The 16,782-nt window shown below is 40.8% G+C and overlaps 1 protein-coding gene across 4 annotated transcripts in view; it reads right to left on the reverse strand.

The window, feature by feature from the left end:
* Positions 1–1,714: 1,714 nt before the first annotated feature.
* The window catches only part of SERAC1 (serine active site containing 1), a 45,903-nt gene continuing 30,835 nt past the window's right edge, over positions 1,715–16,782 (reverse strand). For all 4 annotated transcript variants that reach the window (XM_008688519.2, XM_008688518.2, XM_040628009.1 and 1 more), the window contains 7 exons: positions 11,038–11,188; positions 9,104–9,245; positions 8,017–8,111; positions 6,641–6,738; positions 5,010–5,192; positions 3,771–3,914; positions 1,715–2,320 (listed from right to left, as the gene is read on the reverse strand). In XM_008688519.2, the coding sequence (XP_008686741.2) occupies positions 2,184–2,320; positions 3,771–3,914; positions 5,010–5,192; positions 6,641–6,738; positions 8,017–8,111; positions 9,104–9,245; positions 11,038–11,188 (950 nt within the window). In that variant the 3' untranslated portion in view covers positions 1,715–2,183. The remainder of the gene's footprint in view (positions 2,321–3,770; positions 3,915–5,009; positions 5,193–6,640; positions 6,739–8,016; positions 8,112–9,103; positions 9,246–11,037; positions 11,189–16,782) is intronic.

The following is a 16,782-nucleotide window of genomic DNA, read 5'->3' on the forward strand; positions in this document are numbered from 1 at the left end:
ACCTTTGTGACTATCCAGAGCCACCGCCTTTGTTCTTAGGGTCTGCCACCAGTTGATGGTCGGCCGGTCTGCCAAAAACCTGTCAGAGTTCCAAAGGGGAGGAGGATCTGTCAGTACCTAGAAGCAGGCTGATTGGAAGCTGTTCTTTTAAAGTATGTAAATAGACTTCTTTCAGGGAAAGACTGGGAGATGGGTGTTTCTGCCTGCTCTGTGCTGAGCCCTGAATGGTTTGTTTGCTACAGTCCTGAGGGACCTGCAAACACAAGTTCTGCTGGCCACCAGAGCCAGGCGATCAAGGGGTGCATTCCCTGGGAGCAGCCACAAAAGCCAGGGCACCAGACATGCACAAAGTTCTTCCAGGAGACACCCGTGACCTGAAATGGGCCAGGAGGAGAACGCAGATATGGCTCCCTTCCACCTCTCCAGTCTCCATGGAGTATCACAATCAGTCTCTACACGTGTGCTAAATTAGAAACCTGAGCCTTAGGCTGCAGCTTTTAAGATATGCAAGTAGGCATCCATTAGCTAGTACTTATTGTTAGCTAACTTACTATTGTTAGCTAATGGTTACATTCACTGTATCTACATAATAAAACAAGTGGTTAAGTCACTTTATAGGTTGGTGCATAATTAATGTTGATGACCTCAGTTTACCTTCAGATGCTGTAGTCCAGTTTTAGCTTTGACTATCCCAATCTACAAATGTCTACCATCTTCAAAATGCTAAAGACAGGACCCAGCCATTCCATTCTTAGTATATATCCAAAAGAATGGAAAACATATGTGCACATAAAAACTTGTACATAAACGTTTCAGCTGTGTTCATAACAGCCAAAAACAGCACCCAAATATCCATCAGCCGAAGAACACATTAACAAATGTGGTATATCCGCACAACCGACTATTCAACCATAAAAAGGAATAAAGTACCGATACATGCTACATCATAAATGAACCCTGAAAACAGGTTAAGAAGCCAGACACAAAAGGCCACACATTGTATGATTCCATTATATGAAATGTCCATAATAGGACAGACCCATAGAGAGGAAGTAGATTAGTGTTTGCCAGGAGCTGAGGGGAAAAGAGGTGAGGAATGATTGCTAATGTGTATAGAGTTAATTTTGGGGATGATGAAATACTCTGAAATTAGTGGGGAGGGTTGTACAACACTGTATATTTAAAAGGGTGAATTTTAGAGTATGTGATTTCTATCTTAATAATGCTGTTATTTTAAAATAAAAAGTCAGCATGATTTCCTATTTATTCTTTTTTACAGATTTTATTTTTAAGCAATCTCTACACCCAACGTGGGGCTAGAACTCACGACCTCAAGAGTCACATGCTCTACGGACTGAGCCAGGCACTCCATGATTTCCTATTTCTCACATGCTCAAGGTCAACTGATGCAACTTTCGAATGAGCATGAAAGAAAGGTAAACATTATTTAGCTAAAGAGAATCTTGATACTAAGTATTGTTAGTATATATAATGGTTTACAATGGTTTTATTTCATACTCTGGTCAATAATGGATTAGCTACTTTATCGTTATCTGGGAAAAATTAGAAGTATAGGTAGCTACAGTCTGGAAAGAATTACTACAGGCTAGAATTCTCTTAAAAAGAGAAGTATTCTCAGCAATATGAAAATAAAAACTTATAAGGAACTGACCCATGGGTGACAACAGGTCTGACAAAGTTAACATATGAGACGAAGGTTTACACGGATATATATTTTTTAAATTTACAGCACATGGAAACCCAGAACAAAAAGTTTTTATATTCTAGTTCAGTCTCCTCTCTAGTCTAGGTACTTTCCAAATGGTATTTTTATGGAAGGTGAGGATTGTTCTCTCTGTACAAACCACCCGTGTTCCTCCTAGCGTGGGCTGGAAACAGTCACCGATGACAAAAGGCATTTTCTATCCCTAGCAGCTTGTTCCCTGCACCAGGGACAACACTGCAAAACATAAGCTGGCACACATGGAATTTCTTCTAGCCCTTCATTCTTTGATTGCCACTCTGTGTTGGTGCTTTACAGTGCTTGAACTGAGAACCACATTCTGTTGCCTGCAACACGCTCCAGACCACTCGACGCCACAGTGACTATGTCCGCATGATAGCTCAGAGCTTAAAAAAAGAAACGGAACACCAAGTTTCTTGCAAAATGGAAGAAGATTAACTCAGTTTTCAAGGTCTTTGGCTAAAGTTTCACAGATGAACTGTAAGGTACGCTGGTATAAAAAAGCATCTTTTTTCTTTGGCTTACAAATGTTCAAATGGTCAACGTCCACAGGAATTAGATCTCCAATGCCTAAATCTGAAGAAAACAAAAATGTCAATACAATCTAAGTAAAAATCTAGACTTCCCCTGTCAATATGAAAAGATGATGAATGGATAGTTCTAAATGGTGATTTGGTTGTGATAAGGAACTCTAAAAATTAGATACAGACACTGGAAGTTTGACCAACTACGTGACTAATCACACGAGAATGGATTCTCAGTAGGTATAATTTTAAGCTTTTCATAAATTGTGTGTGTGTTCTGGCCTGCCTCATTTAATAGCAGAACCTGAGCGGTATCATCACACCCTTTATATGCGTGCATGCCACTTTTTCTAGAGTTTATATTATTATACTTCGGAATGAGCTCCCCTGTCCTGACGACAAGAACGGGAACGTCTCACATAGGATCCGTTCTTCACTCTGCCAGGGGGAAGATGACTTAGTGCTTGAGAGATCTAGTTGAGTTTCTGATGTTTCAGCCTAAAAAAGCGCACATAGATGGAAGTGGCAAGTAAGTCCTTACTGCCAGGTAAGGAATGCAGGTGCTGGTTATGAAGGAAGACAGACCTCCTTGTGACCCCAAAGAAAGGGCAGATAGAACCATGACAAGGTTCTATCGCTACAAACAGTTGGTCCACAGTATTACCTTTACTTTTGCTTCAAGCTTCCAAAGTCCTTTTGTTCTTCAACCACTAAATAGTAGCTCCTCCCTGTACAGCATATTACTTTATGGTAAAGCCTCTTTGGGTTCTGAGTCTTCCATTTTATTTAGATAATACATAACGGAGTTCAGACAAAACTTGCTCTACAGGCTGAAGAACCATCTGGCAGACACTCCAGACTCCCCCTGTCCCTGAGAGCTCTCAGTATGGCCAAGTGCCACTAACACAGCACCTAACCCTGCCTCAGAGGTCACCGGGTTGGCCAGGTGAGAGAAAAGCATTTCAAGGAGGGAAATGTGTGGGTTATCCACTACATACTAATTTAGGAATCAGTATAGAGAATTAGGATTTGGGCCCTACCTCAATGAGCCTGTAATAATTATAATACACCACAGTAATAGGTATTGGTTATTTCCTTCAACCCCAGGATTATAAAAGAAATTGTTGCTTGACTATTCCCCAAATGTTTAAAAAAAAAAAAATCTTTCATTTATTAAAGCTTCCACACCTTTAGCTGCATGGAGAAAGCTTTAACAATTATCAGGCTGGTAAATGCCCCTTTCGTTGTAGCTGAAAGAAGGACTTTGAATTCCTACCTTAACAGAACAGAGCTCACTGGGGCAACCAATTAACCCCCGCCAGCTAAATGACAGGAGGGAAGAGTAACGCCAGGTTGTATACTGGCAGAGAAATTTTAATCTATAGCTGAAAAGAATAATAGAACCTAGATCTTCATGAGTATAAAAATGGGTTGTTTATAATTAAATATAGGTACCACCAACCAGGCATCTAATAGCAACCAAATTTCAAAAGAAGGAATACCTGCTGACTCCACGGGTACCACATGCAGTTTAATCATGCTACCAATGTAAGTTGGCAGTGTTTCTACAAAATTCAGCACCTGGAAATTTTTGTCTTTAGCAAACTCCAGAAAGTCATCTTGTAGTGTTTTAAGTGCGGGAGAATCTGTAAAATTACAGAAAACAAGATTGTGACAAATTCTGTTTACGTAATTCATAATAAATGTACTAAAGAGAAAATTAGGGTTCTGAGTCAAGATAGTAACTTGTTGATTTTCTCTCCTTCCTAAGAAGTCATTAAGATGAGAGCAGAGCTAAAGCCACACACGGACGGACAGAGGCCAGCAGCCGAGGGAGAGGTTCCACAGGTTACCAGCTGACCAGAAGCATGTGGGGCAATGTGGTATGTGGGACTGGGGTCCCTCAGTGTGCTGGCTGGCACCTTCACCCTAAAGCACAGCTTCCCATCAGTGAGGCCTGTCTATAATCACAGAGTGTCTGTCCCCCATCCTCAACTAGGAAAAGGCAACCAAGACATACCAGACCCTAGAGGATAGCTTATAACCTAAAAGAGACCCAGTGAGCAAACAAAACACCTGGGCACAGAAGACACAGAACTCAGTGAAGAAACAAAGGAACTTTAAGGAAAAACTCTAATTAGTATTGTTAGAATGATTGATTTCAAAAGAATCAGAAAACAAGAAAGCTTCTGGAATATAAAACTTGACTGCAAAAAATAAAGTTCAGTAAAAGGTTTAGAAAAAGTTAAGTAACTCTCCATAAAGCAGAAGAAAGAAAAAATATGAACAAAAAGACAACTGGCATATTAAAGGCTCAGCCAGGGCCTCCAAATTGATTAACGGGGGTTCCAGAAACAAAGAAAATGTTTATTAATCAAAATAAGTATGTTATAATCAATATCCTGAAAATCTTAAGTTTGTTTATATTTTAACAGTTGATTTTCCAAACTCATGGAAAAAAGCATGGAATAATCCTTAAAACATAACTTAAAATTTTAAATATTTAAGATAGTATTAAAATTGTTATATTTGAGCAAATAATGGCTTAAGGAAAGGTATCAAAGAAAAATCAAGCCCAAACTAAAAATTTTCCATGAGAGTCTAAACACAATTTGTATACAAATAATAAAATGGGATGGATAATATAGCCAAGTTAGAAACCGTCTTCTTTTTCTCCTTCTCCTGTATAACTGATATTAATACAATCCCAATTCCCCTTCATGACAGAACATAAATATTACCTTTGCTGAGTTCCTTGACTTCCAAAGAGGGAAAGAGAAGATAGCGAATATTGACAGAGTATTCAGCCAGATGGGATCCATGATGAGGGACACTATAAAAAATTATTCCTCTGGTATTGTTTATAACAGTACTCATTTCTGGCTTCTTAGAGGCTTCCAACAGCATCTTTTTTACAAGAAGACCTAACCACACAAAGAAAAACAATGCATAAGCTGTTTTTCTTCCCTCCATTATTCTAAAACAAGAGGGCGTGGGGAACAACACAAAAAGAGATGTTTTCTTTAAAGTTTAAATAATTCTCTAGAGTCCAACAGACAGGGCCTTAAAATACTAGCACTGGGTAATAATGCTGATCTAGAATCCCGCTGACCCCTGAAGAGCATGGTTTGAATGGTACAGGCGCACAGACACACATGGATTTCATACAGTACTATTAATGTATCTTATCATTTTCTTTACATTTTCTTTATTGTAAGAATACATACAGAATACATACATAAAACATGGGTTAACTGTTATCAGTAAAGCTTCTGGTCTGCAGTAGGCTATTAGTAGCTAAGTTTTGGGGGAGGCAAAAGTTCTAGGCAGATTTCTGACTGCACAGGGTAGTCAGTGCCCCTAAACCCCATGCTGTTCCAGGGTCAACTGTATGTAACACAAGCCTACAAACAGGTAAGATTCTAGAAACTCACTTCAAAGGCAGATCTTCTATCAATCACAGGATACACTATCCCATAGAAGTACTAGGCATTGCTATGTTGGGTGTCCATCAATGAAGTAAATATGCAGCACCATGTCTCCCCATCCTCCCCCCAGTGGCCTACTAGTGACCACACCATTAGGACAGTACTAATATTCAAAAAAGAGCCCCATAAAGCTTCTCCACCATGGAAAACAACTTTTCTGTAGGAAAATGAACCTAGGAAGGCACCATTGCTTCCATCCCCGCACCCTGAGCTTGAAGCTGATAATGCAACACAAAGGTCACTTAGATGGTAACCGTGGATCTCTGTGGACACAAAGGGCTACATCTACCTCTCTCTCAGCAAAAAGCCCCAACTCAGAGTCTGCAATCCTGAGCATTTCATCAGATAAACTAGGCCAGAGGCTGTAGCAAGGCCCTCTCCAAGGCCACCCGTGACAACTCGCGTGAGCTGAGAGGAGCAGATGACACTTAGCAAGCGCACACCAGGACCCAAAGAGCAGACATCTGCCTTCACACCTCCCCCTGCTCAGCAGGCTCGAGGCTGAGCCTGTGGGCTCTGCGATGCTTGGGGGTGCAGGAAAGAAAGGGGAGCACAGGGACTAGCCAGGAATGCTGAAGGATATTCACAACTCAGGCTTACAGAAGCCACGGACTGCTTCTGATGTTTACTGATTATTGCTACATGAAAGCATTACGTTGCCGAATGCATGTTTCTTTGATAAGGTTTGTTACTAGTGATCCCCTTGTAGAAAAACAGGATGGAAGGAAAGTAGTAACTTAAAAACTCTTAGCTATAGCCAAAAACATTAATTTAGAGGGAAAGGGGGCCAGTAGTAAGTGAAACAGGGAGCTGAGGTAACAGGTTAGCCCCACCAGCTGACAATAACCTCACGCACTGGCTTCACGAAAATGAAACATACTTACCTCCCATGCTGTGTGATACCCAAATGACTGGCCTATCCCCAACACCAGCAGCTCTGAGCTTCCTTAGAAGTTCGTTGCTCCTGAATGCAATGGACTTTCTGAACAAAATGAAAACAGCAGGCGTGATATGAGGCTATTGATTTCACACCCTCCCCCCATCCAAATTTTACTATCCAAGTTTTTAAGGCAAGAACTTTTATTGGGCCAATATTACAATACTACATTTTGGGGTCAGGAATACCCCTACTCTCTCTACAAATGCTTGTTCCCCATTTCTAACTTAGGCACACTGGCATAACTGGCAATATCGAGGCCCAGAACAAGCCATTCACTTACTAAACAAGCAGGGTTTGAGCATTTAATACGCATCTGGCAATTTTTGCAAGTTGGATCTCACACTGACTGCCCCCACAACTTAGGATGTGTGTCCCTGTGATGATGCGGCCTGAAAATAATGCTGTGTTGTCTCCTCTGAGCTCACCTACATGGTCAGCTGCCATTCCACTTTGTTCTACTTGTATTTATGCTGCAAACATTAAGCTTTCATCCTTTTGGTTTATTTAGAAATACCAGAAAGCTATTAGAATCAGAAAATTCAAAGTGATTTTCGAGCTAAAAGGGAACTTCAAAACTATCTACTCTGGTAGTTTCAAACTGTTTATCTATAAAAACCTTTCCTTGCAATAAAGGTTTGTCAAAACTCCTCTTGGTGCAATGGGGAAAGACCCCTGAGCTCTTGCCTGCTGACCCTCAGAACACCTGCTCTGGCACCTACACGGGGGCCATTCAGAGACCGCGCTCAGCTTAGTAACAGTGACTCAGACCAACGCTCTCAATTTGCAGACCACGCTTCCCAGACAAGTTAGAGGACCTGAGATCACACAGTGGGTCAAAGGTAGAAGCAGCCACCATCTAGGGCCCAGAGCCCAGAGGTCCAGTGCTCCTCCTCCCGTATACACAATCAGCACATAGCACACAAAGTGACAGAGGCTCACAGAAGTGGTGAGCCTATGCTGCTCACCATCTTTTTCTTTGCTTCCTGTAGCCGATACACTTGCGAACACAAAAGCAAAAAGCCTCGCGTTTACTTCTGGGAGTAAAGGAAATTTTGCTATAGAATCCATGGTTCTTACTACTAGAAGAGTTATAAATGAACCCCTGTAGGAACCCAACACTGACACTGTATCTTAGCCTTACACTATTTCATTGTTTATATCTTACTATCTCCTTCTAGAAAGAAGAAAAAAAAGGTTAGGTTTTTCATAATAAAATTCTGTCTGTGGCATCAAAAGATAAAGCTCCCCTCTATCCCTGAGGATTCACTTGTGGCCTGGACCCCGGCCCTTCCTCCCAGTCCACAGCGTCCCCTCTGGTACCTCTCCATAGGACACCTCGTTCTCCAGTCGCTAAGGCTGGTGTCATATTCCACAGATATAATTCGGAGAGCGGGACAGTCTCTTGCCAACCATGTCTATGCAAAATATAAGGTACAGAAGAACACACATGAATTTCCCCTGCTCCAGTTTGCTAATGACACCTGTAACTAAAGGCCACTGTAGACTGACGACTATAAAATATAGCATTACAATAAAGTTAAAAGGGTGACTAGAAAACCAGTTCTGGCATTTTATCTTTTTATGTCTCTGGTCACAAAGAGGCATCAATATTCATAGCAGAAAGCCAATGGGAGTTTCAAGAGAATATTCTCAGTTTTAATGTGCTGTAGCCAGAAGGAAGGAGTTTTTGGAGTCCAGATCAAATTGGCTTTTCGAAAGCATTTAACAGAAAGTTATGATCTCAGGACAGACAGTACAGTGTGACAGTGGGAGATTCGAGCTGAGAATGCAGAGATACGAATGACGGTCACAGTCCTGTCTGTGGACCCAGGGCCAGTTGTCTTCTCCATACGTCAGTGTTGCCAAAGTGCAAATCATTCACCTCCGTGAAGGTGAGGAAGCTACGGTGGGACAAAGCCCTGGAAACGACGCGAATTTCCGTCTTCACTAAGCTTTAGCTATACTGCATGCAATCCGTTCATCCCAGACTTAAGGCTCTCAGAAGAAATATCACCAAGGAAATCCAAAGTTGAATGATTTCTTCAAAGTATTTCTATTTTTATAATTATTAAAATCCTAGAACTAGCTAACCATTATGAATGTATTATTTGTTATATTTTTAACAGGAGTGAACTAATACTGGTCCTTGCCTGTTTTTTCCTCAATGAACTATTCTTTTAGAGTTCTAGCCCACACCCTAACCAGAAAGGACACAACAGAAGGCAGGGTGACAAGCCCAGCTGTTCGTGAACATACTACAAGAGTCCCTAAAGGACAGAAAAACTGCATGGTAGAAAAATCCCAGGAAAAAGAGAAAAATAAGCAAATCCGAATGCAGGCTTCAATAGCCAGAGACGCCACAGCACGTCACAAAGAAGATGCCCTATCAGAGGTGGCACTTCCTTACCTTGGGCCAACACGTCGTATAGCTGGCTTCATCCTCTAAAATCTTTTCCGTTAAAACCTGCTCACTGTCCTGCTGGCGCCATGTTTTGAATGCTGCTCCCATAAGGCCATGAATAAAAAGGACATCTGCTTTAATGGGCTGACTGATGGGGGAGAGAGTTTTAAAAAGAAGCAGAATAAATGCATTACTGCTTTGGTAAGAGTCTGCCTAGCACTCTGCGGCTGGTGCTTAGCAAGTTCACATACAGAAAATAAAACCAGGAAGGCAAGCTGTATAAGCACAGGTGTGGCAAAGACATACATGGAGTGTGCTCACTGCTCTATGAAAACGGAGGCAGAGCCAGTCCTAGCCAGGCTGACCAACCAGAATCAACTGTGATGAGTTTAATAACCAATAAAGTGACGTATGTCATAGACCGCCCTCCAAAGAATTTGAGAATATTCCACAAATCAATAAAAGTATTTAAGAAATTAAATAAGAATGGCTAGTGTAGTTTCAAATTGAGTATGCATGAGAGATTTTTTAAAACTTATCAAGGGGGGCACCTGGGTGGCTCAGTCGTTAAGCGTCTGCCTTCAGCTCAGGGCGTGATCCCAGGTCCTGGGATCGAGCCCCGCATCAGGCTCCCTGCTCCGCTGGGAGCCTGCTTCTTCCTCTCCCACTCCCCCTGCTTGTGTTCCCTCTCTCGCTGGCTGTCTCTGTCAAATAAATAAATAAAATCTTTAAAATAAAATAAAACTTATCAAGGAAATAAATGTTTATCAGAAATGAGATTTTAGGGGCCCTGGATGGCTCAGTCGGTTAAGCATCTGACTCTTGATTTCAGCTCTGGTCATGATCTTAGGGTTGAGGGATTAAGCCCCATGTAGGGCTCCAAGCTCAGCAGGGATTCTGCTTGAGATTCTCTCTCTCCCTTCTCCCCTCCCCCCCACTCACTCTCTCAAATAAATCTTTAAAAAAATGAGATTTTAAAGTATTTCATAGTCTTTAGATATGACTTTTTTTTTTTTTAATAGGAGGGCAGGGGTAGAGGGAGAGGGAAAGAGAGAATCTTAAGGAGGCTCCGTGACCAGTGCAGAACCTGACATAGGGCTCAATCTCATGACCCTGAGATCATGACCTGAGCTGAAATCAAGAGTCAGATGCTTAACCACCTGAGCCACCACCCAGATGTTCCTAGTTATGACACTTCTAAAAACTGTAGATAGCATATGACTTGTAAGCTATTTATAGTACACGACATATAAAATACATTTCCATATTATTTTGTTTATAAATTAGAATTAACCACACAATCCATTTTTCAATTAAATGATTTTGCTATTTTCTGAGGTATTATTTTCAAGTACCTGTGAAAAATCCAAGAAATATGTTAATTTTTTCATTGTGGTCCTTCCTATATTTATTATCTCAGCAATGATACAACAGAAATAATCTTAAGGAGGAGCATGAGTCAAATTTATTACAACTTACTCCTTCCAGTGCACGATTTTATACATTGCATAAATTTTGTCCAGTCCTTCTGAATTCTAGACCCAGGCTAATAGATGGTTGCCTGCATAGGATGTCCTATCTCCTCCCATCCAGACCAGCCTCTACAATCCAAATCAGCTATTAACTCAGATCTAGAGGAAGCAAGTAGTGAAACAAAGAACAATGCATTACAGAGTTTAAGGGGGGCACATTACTAGAGGTGAAAGCGATCTTACTGAAGGTCAGCCCTTGGTGTAAAATCACGCTGATAATTTAGCTAGTTCCATACTTTCATGACAGCCTGCAATTCTTCTCAGGTTATTACAGACAAATTGTATCAGCAAATAAGGTTCTCGGGATTATTTTTAAGGTATTTAACATCTGAATTATGCAGAAATAAAGTAAAATGATAGGCCCCCTAGGCTTTACGCCCCCACAGGAGACAAAGTGTCTGATCTCACCTTGTGCGGTACTGGGGGTGTAGCACGTACACGCCATCCTGGTATTTTTCTTGCATGGTCTCTCGGTCTAGATTAGCCAGGGTTCTGGCGGCATGTGAGGCCTCCATAATGCGGTGAGACTTCACTGCCTCTGCCAGTATGGAAACCCAGCCTGGTGAAGAGAACAAACGCACTCAACACCCACACCACTCCGTCTCAGACTGTGAGCGGATTCTGACTGAAAATGGCGGGAGAAAGGCAGACACCAGTGTCTGCCTCACAGAAAAGAAAGAATACTTCAACTCCATTCTGCCCTAAGGGCCTCCACATCCCACGGCACATGATGTCCCAAGACAGGTACCCTGTATAGGGGTCTCAAAGAAAGTAGGAGGGGTTTAAGAACCATTTCCTTTATTTACAAAATCTAGCTAAAAGTTGCAATTACTAGAGATATCATCAATAATATGATATTCTGCTTTTAGTGAGAATTACTAAACTCAGTAAGTTTTAGTGTCTTAGATTTAATCCAGAAACAAAAATTCAGAAATCATATTCTCTCAATAGATGCAGAAAAAGCATTTGACAAAATACAGCATCCTTTCCTGATTAAAACCCTTCAGAGTGTAGGAATAGAGGGTACATTTCTCAAGATCATAAAAGCCACCTATGAAAAACCTACAGCAAATATTATTCTCAATGGGGAAAAGCTGAAAGCTTTTCCCTTAAGATCAGGAACACGACAAGGATGCCCACTCTCGCCACTATTATTCAACATAGTACTAGAAGTCCTTGCAACAGCAATCAGGCAACAAAAAGGTATAAAAGGTATCCAAATCGGCAAAGAAGAAGTCAAACTGTCTCTCTTCGCAGATGACATGATACTCTATATGGAAAACCCAAAAGAATCCACTCCCAAACTATTAGAAGTTATGTAGAGCAAATTCATAAAAGGCAAAAGCAAAAGGCAGCAATGTGGCAGGATACAAAAATCAATGCTCAGAAAATCAGTTGCATTTCTATACACGAATAATGAGACTGAAGAAAGAGATAGGAATCCATCCCATTTACAATAGCACCAAAACCCATACGTTACCTTGGAATTAACCTAACCGGAGCAAAGGATCTATATTCTAGAAACTATAAATCACTCTTGAAAGACATTGAGGAGAAACAAAAAGATGGATTTGAAAGAAATTAACATAGTTAAAATGTCCATGCCACCCAGAGCAATCTACAATTTCAATGCTATCCCAATCAAAATACTCGATGTACATTTTCGGAACTGGAACAAATAGTTTTAAATTTTATGGAACCAGAAAAGGCCCCTGCCAAGGAACAGCTGAAAAGGGAAAAACAAAGCTGGGGCATCCAATGTCAATTCGAGCCACTACAAAAGCTGTGATCACAAAGACAGCATGGTACTGGCACAAAAACAGACACATAGACCAATGGAACAGAATAGAGAACCCAGAAATGGACCCTCGGCTCTTTGGGCAACTAATCTTTGATAAGGCAGGAAAAACCATCCGGTGGAAAAAAGACAGTCTCTTCAATAAATGGTGCTGGGAAAATTGGACAGCTACATGCAAAACAATGAAGCTTGACCACTCTCTCACACCATGCACAAAGATAAACTCCAAATGGATGAAAGACCTCGATGTGAGACAGGAATCCATCAAAATCCTAGGGGAGAACATAAGCAGCAACCTCTATGACATCGGCCACAACAACCTTTTTCATGACACATCTCCAAAGGCAAGAGAAACAAAAGATAAAATGAACTTGTGGGACTTCATCAAGATAAAAAGCTTCTGCACAGCCAAGGAAACAATCAAAAAAACTAAGAGGCAGCCCACGGAATGGGAGAATATATTTGCAAATGATGCTACAGATAAAAGACTGGTATCCAAGATCTACAAAGAACTTCTCAAACTGAATACGCAAGAAACAAATCACAAAATGGGCAGACGATATGAACAGACACTTTTCCAATGATGACATACAAATGGCCAACAGACACATGAAAAAATGTTCAAAATCATTAGCCATCAGGGAAATTCAAATCAAAACCACACTAAGATACCACCTTACGCCAGTTAGAATGGCAAAAATTAACAAGGCAGGAAACAGCAATTGCTGGAGAGGATGTGGAGAAAGCAGATCCCTCCTACATTGTTGGTGGGAATGCAGGCTGGTGCAGCCAGTCTGGAAAACAGTGTGGAGGTCCCTTAAAAAGTTAAAAATTGAGCTACCCTATGACCCAGCCATTGCACTACTGGGTATTTACCCCAAAGATACAGACGTAGTGAAGAGAAGGGCCATATGCACCCCAATGTTCATAGCAGCATTGTCCACAATAGCCAAATCGTGGAAGGAACCGAGATGCCCTTCAACAGATGACTGGATTAAGAAGCTGTGGTCCATATATACAATGGAATATTACTCAGCTATCAGAAAGAACGAGTTCTGTTGAGAACTCGGATGGCACTGGAGGAGATAATGCTAAGTGAAATAAGTCAAGCAGAGAAAGACAATTATCATATGATTTCTCTCATCTATGGAACATAAGAACTAGGAAGATCAGTAGGGGAAGAAAGGGATAAAGAAAGGGGGGGTAATCAGAAGGGGGAATGAAGCATGAGAGACTATGGACTCTGGGAAACAAACTGAGGGCTTCAGAGGGGAGGGGGGTGGGGGAATGGGATAGACTGGTGATGGGTAGTAAGGAGGGCACGTATTGCATGGTGCACTGGGTGTTATACGCAACTAATGAATCATCGAACTTTACATAATGTAATAAAAAAAACATGAAAAGAAAAAAAAAAAGAAACCAGGGATGTACTGTATGGTGACTAACATAATAAAAAAACATTAAAAAAAAATAAAATTCTACCTATAGAGATATACAGGTATATTACTGGTATACATACAAAAATATGGCTTTATTTTTAATGGAGTCTCAAGAAAGGAAACACAAGAGAAATCATGGCACAAGACATTTCTATGGCTTTTTTTAGTTGACAACGTATTTTCACAATGCCTGAGATGCTTCACCTTTTACAAAACATCAAATGCCCCTTGGAAAATGTGTCTTCTTTAAGATTCAGTGTTTTTTAAATTATGTGACATCTGAATACATAATTATAAAAACAATTAAAAAATAGTACCTAATAATCAAAATCCCACTTTAGCACTCCCATCATTTACCAATTCCATTTCCATCCTCGAAAGTAACTAGAGTTAAAAGTTTGGTGATGACCCTTCCAAACCTTTTTAAAAATTCAGTCACATACCCATAACTTCTACATACACACTACAGCTCTATATGCAATTTTTTTTTCTTTTTTTTCCTAAATGGAATAGTACTATTCCTACTGTTCTGTGACTGGATCTGATACTTTCACTATTGTGTCTTGGAATGCTCTCCACATACTTCTCTTTTTAATTATAGCATTTAACACAGTTGAAGTATTCCATTGTTTCTTTAACATTATTCCTACTGGCAAACATTTAGGTTTTTCTATTTTTTCCATACTGCAAACACCAGTCCAATAAACATTTTTATATACAAATCTTTAAGAACGCCCATGAGTACTTAGGTAGGAGAGAATTCTAGTAGTATTATTACTAGGTCAAATGGCATATACATTCTTTTAATAGACACTACTAAGTGCCTATCAAAAAACTGAATCAGGGGCGCCTGGGTGGCTCAGTCGTTAAGCGTCTGCCTTCGGCTCAGGGCATGATCCTGGAATCCTGGGATCGAGCCCCACATCAGGCTCCTCTGCTGGGAGCCTGCTGCTTCCTCTCCCAATCCCCCTGCTTGTATTCCCTCTCTCGCTGGCTGTCTCTCTGTGTCAAATAAATATATAAAATCTTAAAAAAAAAAACAAAAAACTGAATCAATGTACATCCTCACCAATGATACATGAGAGAAGCAGTTTCACCCACCTTCACCAGCAGTGGATATTACCAATATCTTTTTAACTGTTGTAAATCTGAATGGTAAAAAGTTACAGATCTGATACTATTAAGATTTTATATATATATATATAGTACAGTACATAGATATAAAGATACAGGATACCTAAAAAAAAAAATACAACAAGGTAAGGCAGAATTCAAACTGAAATATTCAGAAATAATGGGAGCTGAGCAAAAAGCAGCACAGATAACTTTGAAAAGTTTAGACATAAAATTGAAAAGCAGAAGAGGGGGTGAAAAACCAGGGGGATGTGGTGTCACGAATTTCGGTGGTTTTTCACACCGTCCCCTAATCTGTTGATCAAAGGCTCCTGTTGAGAAGGAGCCACTGACTATGCAGATTAGAAAAGACTGGCAATTTCTAAGATAGTGAAAGGAGCCAGGATCCAGATGTAGTTGGAGGTCTCCTAAGAGATGTCCTTTTTCCTACCATCAAGAGCAGGAAAGGAGAAGACCAGTTTGGTTTTGGTAGTGAGAAACTAAGGGAAATCCCTTTCAGAGTCTCAGCTGTCTCACTGGAGGAGGAGGGGTCATCTGCGGAGAGGGAGAGAGTCAGTGGAAGGTCTGAGGAATGTGGAGGAGGTTTGAATCGTCTCTGCTAGGAACAGTAAGGCAAGCCGACTGGAGAAACAGGACTGCTGATACCGAAGGTGACAACCAATCTGCAATGATTCTACGCTCAGCCACGGAAGCAGCAGATAGTAGGTTTTCTCTGGTGTTGGGGTCTGACCAAGGGTGTGCTCAGAGGATGGAAGAGAAAGGGCGTTCGAGGGCACTGAGGATAATGTCAGTGAAATGAGGGACCATGGAATATATATACACTGTGTCAGGAGGGGAGTGCGGATAAAGAGGACTGAGGGACTGGGAGAAAAAGGGGTCAGCAGATAAATTTCTGGAGAGAATAAAACCGGTCACTGTGGGAGTAGGTGCAAAAACAAGGCTTGAATGAGAGAAGGATGTGCCCTGAGAGGTGAATTACCGATTTTATAGGTGAAATGGTTTCAGGCCGTGACTAAATCCAGGTGCGGCATGGGAGTGGAGTACTAGACAATCGGGAGCAGAGAAGGAAGTCAATGGAGATGAGAAGGTCAAGGGACTGAGAGACCAAGGTGTTCAGTGGGCTGTCCACTAGATACTGAAATCCCCGAGAGGATGGAAGACTTGGGCTAAGAGCCAGCGTTCAGTTTGGGGAAGAGTGTTTTGTGGGTTTTTTAAATAAAACACTGATTTGATCAAGGCTCTATCCCATTAAAGAAACTGAAGATAAGTCAACAGAAATTATCCAAAGTAAAACACAGAGAAGGAAAAAAGTATTTGAAGAGAAATGAAGAGAGTCTCAGTGACTTGTGGAACAGAATCAAGAGATCTAATATCCATGACTGAGGTCCCAAAAGGAGAAAAGAGCAAAAAGGAGACAAGAAAAAGTATTTTAAGATACACTGGCTGGAAATCTTCCAAATTTGATCAAAAACATCAACGCACTGATTCAGTCTGCTCAGCAGACACTGAGCAACACAAATGTAAAAAAGGAACCAAGCACTTCATAGTCAAATTGCTAAAAACCAAACATAAAAACCTTAAAAGAAGCCAGCAAGGAAACGACAAGGTACATACAGAACAGAAGTGGGAATAAGACTTCTCATCAGACAGCAGTGGTCAGGAGAGAATGGAATGACAGTTTTAAAGTGCTGACAGAAAAAATAACACACTGTCAACACAGAATTCTTTATCCATGGAAAATCTCTTTCCTGGGATAATCAAATAAAGGCAAAGTAAAGACTT

Source organism: Ursus maritimus, unplaced genomic scaffold, assembly GCF_017311325.1.
Source record: "Ursus maritimus isolate PB19 unplaced genomic scaffold, ASM1731132v1 scaffold_13, whole genome shotgun sequence".
Classification (NCBI taxonomy): domain Eukaryota; kingdom Metazoa; phylum Chordata; class Mammalia; order Carnivora; family Ursidae; genus Ursus; species Ursus maritimus.